Below are 11,230 nucleotides of genomic sequence, written 5' to 3'. Positions count from 1 at the left end.
TATTCAATGCTAAATTGCTTGCTAGTTTTCCATAGTTCATAGCATTGTAGCAACCATAGAGGCTTAACTAGTTTTGGAACCGTGCAGTGCAATACACGAATTTATAAAGTGTGATTTATTAATAATAATAGTCGATTGAAATAGAGTTAATTGAACTTAAATGACTTATGTAATTCTTTTTTTTTTTATTGAAATTTAAATTTATTAATGTCTATCCTTTACAAATCTTATACATAAATAAAATTTGTTAAAAGAGTTTTAATTTTTTTTAATAGAATTTTAAAAAATAAATTTTTTTTTAAAAAAAAAGCATTTTGGAGGGAAAATTTTTCACAAAATTATGCCAAGTGTCCCTTCCGGTGATTACTTTAGTATATAGACAATATAGTATATGGTATAGATAGATCACATGAGTTCTCTAAAAAAATTCATAAAATGTTTATACATTCCTCCATTGGCTGTAGATTCATGCCATATTTAGTCCAAAATAATCAAGCATATACTTCGTATGATCTAACAACAGAGCAAGCCATGTTGTAAATAGATTTACCAGACTAGACCAAAACAGCAGCGTTAATAACTTGCATGCGTCAACCTCTCTCTTTATTTTGTATCCTAAATGAGATTTTCATACTTCAATATTAGGTGTTTGTGTCCAAATATGGCTGTTTGGGGCGGTCCATTTAATGGTCATTAACAAGCCCAATATTCATACATCCCATAAGGCCCTAATTTTAAAGTTCAGGGAGACCGGAGACGAGCCTCTCCATGCCTAAGCTCGATCAGCTATCTAATCCACTTAGACATGCTTACTTGGCATCTTCTACTTGGTTATTATTATTATTATTATTATTTTTAATTAAACAGCTCGGATTGATGCCACTTAAAAAGAGTTTTTCGAAGAGCTTACAAAAAAAAAAAAAAAAACTTTTCAAGGCGAACGTTGGTGAATGTTGGTGGTTTACAAGATGAAGCAATATTATTGGGAAGAAGGAGCAAGAAAGAGATGAGAATGGAGGGGAATGACAATAGAACAAATTATTTGTTGAAGAAGAATACCAAACCTTTAAAAAAATAGTACATTAAAAATCATAAAATATTCATAAAGTTTCTTATATTTACCTATTTGCTATTTTGAGATACAAGTCTTGTATCTCATATTGAGATACTTATTGAGATACTGGGGTTTCCTCAGAGGATACCCTATCCTAGCACTCTTACTTACTAAGATAGTAAGATCAAATTCACCTTATAAAAACTCACTTTATATGTGATTACATCGCACCAACCAAAGCTTAGCCAAACAATTAGAGTTTGAATTGTTGACTTGTTATGAGTTCATATTTTGTAGTTGGTGTAAACATACAGTAAGGGTAATGATGTAGATAAGATTCAATTTAATGTCTTGTATAGCACCCAAAACTTTAACCAACTAAACTAGTTGACATACACTTAACTTTTATGACGTATATAAAACGCTCACTTTCATTGAGCTTGACCTATAAACTAGATTGGATTGACTTATTAGTCGAACATATTCTAATGAGTGTTGTATTATCCACATAACACAATTGATTAAGAATCAAAATTGCAAAATTAGTTTGCTAAAACTACACCCCCTTTGATAATTTTGTTCTAATTACACGTGGGCCCACAAAACACAAGGACTATGTCAAACCCTTTTGACGGTTTGACCCTTTCCTTCCCATCCTCTATCTCCTGTCTATTTCACATTTTGTCATCCATTTGCATTTTATTACTTTTCAATTGGTAGAAAATTCATCATTTTGGTCGTTTAAACCAATAATTATTTCAAAAAAACCATATTATTGAAATTTAATCCATTTTAATATGTCATATACAGTATTATAAAGTAAAACAAAAAGGTTGGTACTATTGATCTTGAAGGTCTCCACGAAACTTCCGTTTCTCTTCCCATTAAGAAATTGTCACTGAAACTTCAAAATACTCCATTATTTTTCTTTTAAATCCATCAATATTTATTCAAAGTTTAATTCTTTATCTTTTCATCACACTTTGCCCAAATCCCTACTGTCTGGTTTGGTAAGTTTAGTTTATTTTTTTAATTATTTTATTTTCAAGTTTGCATTTTTTCAGTGATTTAATATACTTTAAGTTGTACTATGTAGTAATTACTTGTTGTTCTTTAATCAAGTAATTTGCTTTAATTGCGGGTTTAATTTCATATTCTGTGTAGTATGTTTGGTTGTTGGTTTGATTAAGTTATTGATTTGTTTTTAATTTTTAATTTTTTTGTTTAATTAAATAGTGACAGTGGTAGGAATATATGTTTGTTTGAAATTAATTATGGGTTTTGCATTTTGTGCTTTAATTTGATTATTTCAAAGTATTATACTCCTTAATAGTCGTAATTTATTAAATGTAACTGAATTTTCAATTTGTTATATTAATGGGTCATTGTTACTTTCTTAATTCTCTAATTTCACATGGTATTGCTTGATGTTGGTGCATTTACAGTATGTATCTGGGTTTGTGAATAATCATAATTTAGTGTTTTTTTTAGGGTGCTGTGTTGTGTTGTGTTGTGTTGTAGTGAAGGGTGTTGGTGTTTGTGGCGCGGCGGGGTGGAGGAGTTGTGTAGTTTGATTTGGAGTTTGGGGCTAAAGTTGTATTCCTCTTGACCCTTCTTATCAGTGATTAATGAGGCTGCTCGAGTCGCTTGAAATGGTGTACTGGTTGCTTTGATTTCATGGTTTGTAGCCTGTTTTGACACACTTAACCTTTAATTCTAAGAGTCCACGCTTTAATTGGGGCGTGTGTTTTGCATCTAGGCTCTAGGTTCCATATTGCCTTAGTGTTAGGAGAAAATTGGCTGGATTTTAGGGATTTGGTTCATAGGTTGATTGTTTGCTGTTATTTGAATTAATTGCTGACTAATTTTGAGTTTTAAGGAAGTGAACTGTATATTAAAACTCTTAGGTGTCATATATAATGATTCTTGACAATTTGTTTGTTTCATTGCAGAAATTGAAAGGAAACAGGAGACTTAAGTTCATGGAGCAATTATTTCCTACTTAGGATCATAATTTTAACAATTTTTTCTGGTGATTGTGTTACCAGCTAAAGTGATGAAGTACAACCAGGAGAAGCTTGTCAGGTTGGATTTCTATTAGGTTTTTTTTTCTTAATTTTTTCTTAATTTTTATATTTTTTTTATTTTAGTTTAGTGGGTTGGTTATTCATTGATCAAGGATCGGTTCTTTGCATTTTGTATTTACCTCCCCATAATTTTATTTTTATAATGCGGAAAGAGCTAGGTCTATGTCTTACCTCATTTCGGTTTGTTTTCATTTTTTCCAATTTGCCAGAGGATGCAAGTAGTGTGCAACTTGAATAAGTTTTTTAAGTTATGATTGATATCTAGCCTATGTTTCATGTCTTGTACATTACCTGCATTTGTAATTCTTATTCTTTTTCACCACATCAATGGATTCTGTCCAAACGACCCCCAGTGTCATCAACAGTCATATGGGAATTGATAGTGTTTATCACAAATTGGAGGGAGTATTTTCTGTAAGGGCGCGCTGATGGGTATGGGAGGATAGTTGTACTTCAGCCATCTTAAGTGTTAGTTGTTATTTTACAAACAGTTTCAAAGCCATAGTTGTGCAATCATTGCGGTTGTATCTTAGCACTTTCTATATCTTTAACGATGCTTTGTTTGGCTACACTTCTTGATAGTGCTTTTCATATTTTCCCAGTTATAATTGAAGGTAATGCTTATTATTCAATCCCTTGTTAATTTTGTCTGTATACTCGTACTTATTAAGAAACTCCCCCCCCCCCCCCCCCCAAAATAAAAAAAAAGGTTTTTATTTGACTGTCACTTTTAAATTAGCTCGTAAATGGGCTGAACTGACTGCCTAGGGTGTCTACTTCAGGTTTCAGGACTGGGTTCCTCAGAAAAGTGCTGATGGGCAGTTTTACGTGCAAGATGACATTCGATTTGGCAATTTTAGAAGGGCAATAGGCTCGATCTCTCATAGGTTCAAAAGAGGATGCAGATCCTTTCCTCAACGTTTTAAATGGATCAGCAAATCTCTAAGTGGCAGTTCTTTACGCGAGTCATGGCCTAAAAAGAAAGTGTTAGACCCACAAGGCGCCTTTCTTCAGAGATGGAATAAGATATTTGTATTATCCTGTTTTATTGCAGTCTCAATAGATCCTTTATTCTTCTACATCCCTGTTGTTAATGATGAGAAAAAATGCCTGGATTTGGACCATAAGTTAGAGATAACAGCCAGCGTTTTGCGGTCCTTCACTGATATTTTTTACTTGCTTCATATCATCTTTCAATTTCGAACTGGTTTTATTGCTCCCTCTTCTCGGGTATTTGGCAGAGGGGTTTTAGTTGAAGATGCTAAGGCAATTGCAAAAAGATATCTTTCTTCATACTTCTGGATTGACATTCTTGCTGTACTTCCCTTACCACAGGCATGCATTACTTTTCCTTAAAACTAACCATACATGTTCTTTTTTCTTTTTTTTTTTTTTTGTAAAAAAATTTGGTATTCTGCTTGGCCATTGCTAAGATTGTGGTTTGTGTTAATCGTCCTTTTTTCTTCTTCGTTAGTATTCCCTTTATTCATTCCCTTTACTTCCTCTATAGTCCTTGATCTTCAAGGAATTACCGTACTATAGAGATATATATTCAGTTGTTCTGGCTGTATTGGAAGAAACAACTGATAGGAAATAAGGAGGCTCTATCTTTTTTTGATGGTCGCCACCTTAGAGATTATTCTGAATGAATTGCAGTTTGCTTACAAACAAATAATGTTTTGTTTGACTGTGCTTCCCACATGTAGTGAAAATAGCTTGACTGAAATAATTTTATTCCTTTATGAAATTAATTGTGTCAGATGTTTTTTTTTCGATGAAATTTATGCTTCTGTATATTTCAGTCTAAACTTGTTCCTCCCATGCAATAATGAGTTATTCATGCGGTAATTGCTAGAGAACATATTGTTCTTAAGTGACTTTTATAGGAAGTTGGTTTTAAGTTTTTTTTGTTCCCTCTGTCCTTGTAAATTTGGTTGGGGAATTTTTTTTATTTTTCTTGAAGTATTTGAGTTTAAAATCCATTACTATAATTAAGTAATTTTTTTTATGTCTACCTTTTTATTGCTATCTTTCTTTAAGATTGTTTGTAAGGCTGTATTTTGGGTAGATTGGAAATTAATGTTTATCTAAATTTTGAAAGTGGACCTATATTGGGAATGCCTAAAATAGATTGATTTGTGGTTTGTTATTTATGGGCCGACATAGTATTTTTGTAATACCTTATTTTATTTGGTTGGTTAATTGTGGCACTTATACTATTATTTGCAGGCGGCAATCTTAATTATCATACCCAAATTAGGAGGCTTCAGATCAGCAAACACAAAAAACTTGCTAAAGTTTATTGTAGTCTTTCAGTATGTTCCAAGGATTCTTAGAGTTTTCCCACTATACAAAGAAGTTACTAGAACCTCTGGCATCTTGACTGAAACAGCATGGGCTAGTGCGGCTTTTAATCTCTTGCTTTACATGCTCGCAAGTCATGTGAGTGAGAAATTACACAACAACTTCTACTTGTTTTCATTTTGTTCTGCTTTTCTAATTTGAGAAAGGGTGGTATATGAATTTTGTGAATCTAATGTATAAGTTCGTATTGAATGGTGTTTCATTTTGCATATACAATGAATTTTTTTGGTTGTACATGTTTGTTTGAAGAGTTTCTCTATGATATAGATGTTGACGCATTTCCTGTGTTAAATACTATGTTAATTGTTGTTTATCTTCCACTTGGTATCATCACTTGCTGTTATTATGCCATTTTTTTTCTCCACATTTGATGATTATGGATTACTGTCTTTTTAGACTACCACTAGACAGAAATGCATGTTTCAGGCTTGTTTGTTAGTATTTAAAATTTCAATTACTTTTTTGAAACTAAAGCATGTTTGGGAACTAGGAAATGTGGTATTATGTTTTCAATCGTAGCATAACTGGTATTTATGGCCCTTTTTATGTTCACTATACAACTTGCTATATAATATGAAATTTCAAAATCAAGTTGGTAGGATTACTGAACATGGCTTTATAGGTTTTTTCCCCTTCTTTTTGACACCTATGTTTTTCAAATAGGTTTGGACTTGGATAATCATGTGGTTTTCTTCTTTGATGTTCCTTTTAGTTTATATTAGCTTATTTCCTAAATAATGTTTCATGTTTCATTTTTAATCCTCTATCTTTGTTGATTCTCATTAGGTAGTTGGAGCTTTTTGGTACTTATTTTCTATTGAACGGGAAACTACTTGCTGGAAAAAAGCCTGTAGAACACTCCAACTATCTCATTGTGATATTGGTTCTTTATATTGTGGCGTGGGATCTGGCAATAACACTTATTTGAATGAGTACTGCTCTATCGACCCTGATAATCCAGGTCCCTTTGATTTTGGAATGTTTTTCAATGCCCTTACATCTGGTGTAGTGGTGACAAAGGATTTCCCAAAGAAATTCCTATTCTGTTTCTGGTGGGGCCTACAAAATCTGAGGTTAGCACAAATATTTTTCTTGATTTCCTTATATTTGGACTGTGATTTTTCTGTAGAAAAATATTTGTTTCGAGTATTGAATCCTGGCTATGTTGACATTGTTTGATTTTTCCCATTTGCAGCTCACTTGGTCAAAACCTCAAAACCAGTACCTATATCTGGGAGAATTGTTTTGCCATTTTGATTGCCATTGCTGGTCTGGTGCTGTTTGCATTTCTTATTGGAAATATGCAGGTGGGTTTTGAATATTTCTTTTTCTTTTTTTTTTTTCGTACCAAGTATATATGGCATAGTAGATTGTGGACTTAAAAGCCAACTAACTTGAGAACTTTCTCCACTGATTGTGCTGAAATGCCTCAACTTTATTTTGTAAAGCTTTCTAAGTCGTAGTGCATTTTGCTTCTTAGTTATGTTAAACATTTGTCTTCAGAAATGTTTTAATATTACTTTATGGTATGACAGACGTATCTGCAATCTATAACAACACGACTTGAGGAAATGAGAGTGAAAAAACGAGATGCAGAGCAGTGGATGTCACATCGTCTTCTCCCTCAGGATTTAAGGGATAGGATAAGGCGGTATGAACAATACAAGTGGCAAGAAACAAGAGGTGTGGATGAAGAGAGGTTAATCCAGAACCTTCCAAAGGATTTACGGAGGGACATTAAGCGTCACCTTTGCTTGGATCTGGTTACTAGAGTGAGTTTCCTTGTTGCTCTTTCATTATGAAAATAAACTGAATTGCCAAATACATGCTTATGTTTTGCTTACGACCCTTTTTCATCCGTAGTACCCCCGCATCCCCATTATCAACTCTCTCTTTCCTCCTCTCCGTCTTTGCCCTATTCCCTCCCCCTCCTGTTCTCCACCATAGTGCATTTCCTCTTCTTTAACTCCCCCTACTGCGAAGGAGGGGAAGGGTGCTTTGGTGGGGAGGGGAGGGAAGAGGGAAAGGGACTCAGGTAGGCTGTGTTTGGGGGCAGTGGAGTAGTAGAGACAGTTGAAAGAGGGTGGGTAGGAAATTTTTTTGGTGGCTAATAACATGTAAATCAAATGTATTGATCCGATCTCATTTTTTGCTATCGCCTTCTAGGTTCCAATGTTTGAGAAAATGGACGATCAGCTGCTGGATGCAATGTGTGACTTCCTCAAGCCAGTGCTTTATACAGAAGATAGTTATGTCATCCGGGAAGGAGACCCGGTGGATGCAATGGTCTTTGTTATGCGTGGCAAACTGCTAACTATAACTACTAATGGTGGACGAACAGGGTTTTTCAATTCTGAATATTTGAAAGCTGGTGATTTCTGTGGTGAGGAACTACTCACCTGGGCCCTAGACCCTCGCCCATCATCCAACTTGCCTCTTTCAACTCGAACAGTCCAGACCCTAACAGAAGTTGAAGCTTTTGCTTTAATGGCTGAAGACTTGAAATTTGTGGCCTCTCAATTCCGAAGACTTCACAGCAAGCAACTTCGCCACACTTTCAGGCTTTATTCCCAACAATGGAGGACTTGGGCGGCTTGCTTTATACAGGCAGCCTGGAGGCGGTATCATAGGAAGAAGATGGAGCAGTCACTTAAGGAAGAGGAGGATCGTTTACAAGATGCATTGGCAAGGGAAGCTGGTAGCTCCTCTCCGAGTTTGGGTGCTACAATTTATGCCTCAAGGTTTGCTGCAAATGCGCTTCGTCTGTTACGGAAGAATGGGGCACGCAAAGCAAGGTTGCCAGAGAGAATATCACCCATGCTACTTCAGAAGCCAACAGAGCCAGATTTCTCAGTCGAAGATCAGTAGGAAAATGAAGCTGGAGGGAAGGGAGTCCGTATTAGTTAGTTTGCGTTGTTTAGTGGTGTATTATGATGTTAGGAGTCTTAGGACCAATTCTAACACATTGTTTGAGCTAAGATGTGTATATTGTATATCTGCATTTAATCTACGTCAATGTTTTGGTTAGCAAGCAGAGAAAGGTATGGCTAATGAATCTGTATATATTGTGCTAATCTGCTTATCATGGAACTAACTACTGTGATTAATGACATACTGACTAGTTGAATTAATTGTAGTCTTGCTACTATTGAACTTTATAGTTGGGGTGGTTACATAAGAGTCGGATTGTGTTTGGAGGAATTGCAAATTCGCAATGATTGATCTACCAATGCTTGTGAACTTTGCCTCATTTTTGCCATTAAACTGTTAGTTCAGTGCTAATAAAAGGGGTGGCAACACAGAGTTGGACTGCAATTGGATGAATAACCAGTCGCGGACTCGCGGTGATTGATCTATATAATGTTTGTTTAGAATGGTGACTCGGTTATTATTGTCTTTGTTCAGTGCAAGTCATGATACTATCGGGATTTTCTAGGCCCTTAAATATGGGAAGATCAATTACACAAAAATATCTAATGAAATGTCATTAAATCCGTATTAATGTGTACTTATCAAATGATGGAATTTTCATATTTCATAACTGTTTTTAATTACTGTGACTAGCATTGTGGGTAGATTACCAATACAGGGTTTTACAAGAGGACACAAAAGGTTCCGACAATGAATTGAAATTTCCTTGGATGAAAATCTCATATTAAGTATGTTAACCCAAGTGTGCAACAGTTTTTACAAGATACTGTAATAAAAATCTATTCATTTATCATACTGTATGACAGAACTTCAAAATCAAGTATTCGTATGTCTATGATGCTGAGCCGTGCCTTCTTTACCTTCTCAAAAGGTTTGATTCGATTCAAATTCAAAAATCATCTGATGGTCTACCTGTTTAACAATTCAATTACCACTGTCAAAGCAACAGAATACAAATAGTCAAATAGTAGTCAACATAAACTCCAGTAAAACGAACTCTGAACTATTGTACTGCTCTACTGCAAAATCTAAACAAGCCCTAGTTTCATGAAGATAGGTAAATTAGGAAATCGACAGTCAATGTTAAGTATGAATAAAAAATACAGTACATGAAGTTTGAGGATGTGAGGAGGCAAAAGGTTTTAAAGCACCATACTTCATTTAGCTTCTTACTTCTTTTGAGGTTTAGAAAAACAAGAATGCAGGACAGAAACATGCAAGGCAGATACAAAGACAAATAGAGGCGCCGAGCATTGGTGCATATTACCTTGAATTGGTAGTCATGGTAGCTAGTCGATCCATAATGAGACGAACCCTTGAAAGTCTCATGAGTCAGGCATACAGATATGGTATGAAGCCAGTGCACACTCTCTGCCCTTGCCATTGCCAACCCTCAAGCAAGGGTCTCTCAGCAAGTTCTTTGGCCTTGCCTGTATGAAAAACGGCATATAACACAGAACTTAAAACGCTCATCAGCCCAGATTTCCTCTGTATAAATCAGTCATCAACTCAGATATGCAAGTGTGAATCATTTTACTTGTACAACATAACTACAGGATCTGAAGAATCGAAATGTATGGCATCACAATTCCCTTTGGGTGCATTCTTCAGGAACTCCACAGCTGCCAACAATTAAAAGTACAGGGGAAAACATGTAGCTAATCCTTCAATACTGATAAATCACCAGCATCAATAGTAGCTCACAAGTCAAAGAAAAACAACACACAGTCAAGAAACATACCATCATCAATGTGAGGATTGGCACGGGGCTATTCAAAACCAACAGCCAACTTAGGAAAAATAGTTTTTATCAGAGACCTGGATATAAGAAAATTAAGAAAGCAACTGCTGTTAAGTATTCCAAAGTTCACAGCTTAAGGCAAGACTGCAATATACGAAGTATGTCACTTACATATACAATCATTTATTAGCCTCACAAATGTTTATGTGCTTCAAAAAGGCATGGCGAGAAAATTCCCAGAGAACTCCTCTGTCACTTCCACCAGTTAGACGCTATTACCAGAACCTGCAGTACTAAGACAACAAGAACAATTATCAATATATGCGCAGAGAATCCTTAGCATCTGCAAGTAGAGTGCCACACTACTACTGCCACACCAGAAACTCTACAACAATTACTAGAATGACGAATAGTAGATACTATGCTAATTTCTGAGAGATAACCTAAAATAGTTGAAGCATATAAAAGTGAATAATACTAGAGAATTGATACATGATTAAAGTTGTCCTCAGACAAAAATCCAAAACTAAATTTAAGTATGCAGGAAAGCCACAGGTTATCATGCAGACAACATGAAACACTCAACAAGATGTCTGATGTTTTCTCATTCATCATATAGATACACAGAGCATGTATAAGAATGTGTTTTATCCCAACTGTCTAATGCAGTACTAGTGTTAGGACTTAGGATGATCATTTTCTCAAAAGAAGATGGACATTTCATCTAGATCAAGTACCATATAAACTGACTCCTCTCCCAGTACATTTATGAAAAAGAGCAATCTGCTGCAAGCTTATATGAAGATATAGTCAAATAATGCAAAACGCAGAAGTAGCAGTAGCTATATATTCATCTTCACTATTTCCACTTGGCTTCACTTAGCTGATGGAAGACAAAACACATATTTCAGTTGTGACTAAGAAGCCCATACTAATAACTACAGTTCATTTGCAATTTCAATAGTTCAGATTTGCAAATGACAAACTTGAAAGTGAGAATGAGTTACCTTCATAACTGATGTTATTCTGACACATCAGCTTCTACTCCTTCTA

General features: G+C 35.1%; 1 protein-coding gene across 1 annotated transcript; it reads left to right on the top strand.

The window, feature by feature from the left end:
• The first annotated feature begins 1,882 nt into the window (after positions 1–1,882).
• On the top strand, positions 1,883–8,636 carry LOC145606633 (cyclic nucleotide-gated ion channel 1-like). The gene is made up of 8 exons (XM_081662440.1): positions 1,883–2,064; positions 3,007–3,139; positions 3,924–4,476; positions 5,371–5,583; positions 6,292–6,578; positions 6,701–6,812; positions 7,041–7,277; positions 7,672–8,636. Exons 2-8 carry the CDS (start codon positions 3,111–3,113, stop codon positions 8,371–8,373), a joined length of 2,133 nt encoding a protein of 710 aa, XP_081518566.1. The 5' UTR covers positions 1,883–2,064; positions 3,007–3,110; the 3' UTR covers positions 8,374–8,636.
• Positions 8,637–11,230: the final 2,594 nt, after the last annotated feature.

The sequence above is a fragment of the Chenopodium album genome, chromosome 23 (assembly GCF_948465745.1).
Source record: "Chenopodium album chromosome 23, dcCheAlbu1.1, whole genome shotgun sequence".
In the NCBI taxonomy this organism is placed as follows: Eukaryota; Viridiplantae; Streptophyta; class Magnoliopsida; order Caryophyllales; family Amaranthaceae; genus Chenopodium; species Chenopodium album.
Note: the sequence above shows the minus strand (reverse complement) of the source record. Positions and strands in the feature narration are given on the sequence as shown.

What these genes read in the sequence shown, in the direction of transcription:
- LOC145606633 (XM_081662440.1), top strand. Translation starts at nt 3,111, where the DNA reads ATGAAGTACAACCAGGAGAAGCTTGTCAG. An exon ending in CTGTACTTCCCTTACCACAG is followed by an intron (nt 4,477 to 5,370) that starts GCATGCATTACT and finishes TATTATTTGCAG; the next exon opens with GCGGCAATCTTAATTATCAT. An exon ending in TGGGGCCTACAAAATCTGAG is followed by an intron (nt 6,579 to 6,700) that starts GTTAGCACAAAT and finishes TCCCATTTGCAG; the next exon opens with CTCACTTGGTCAAAACCTCA.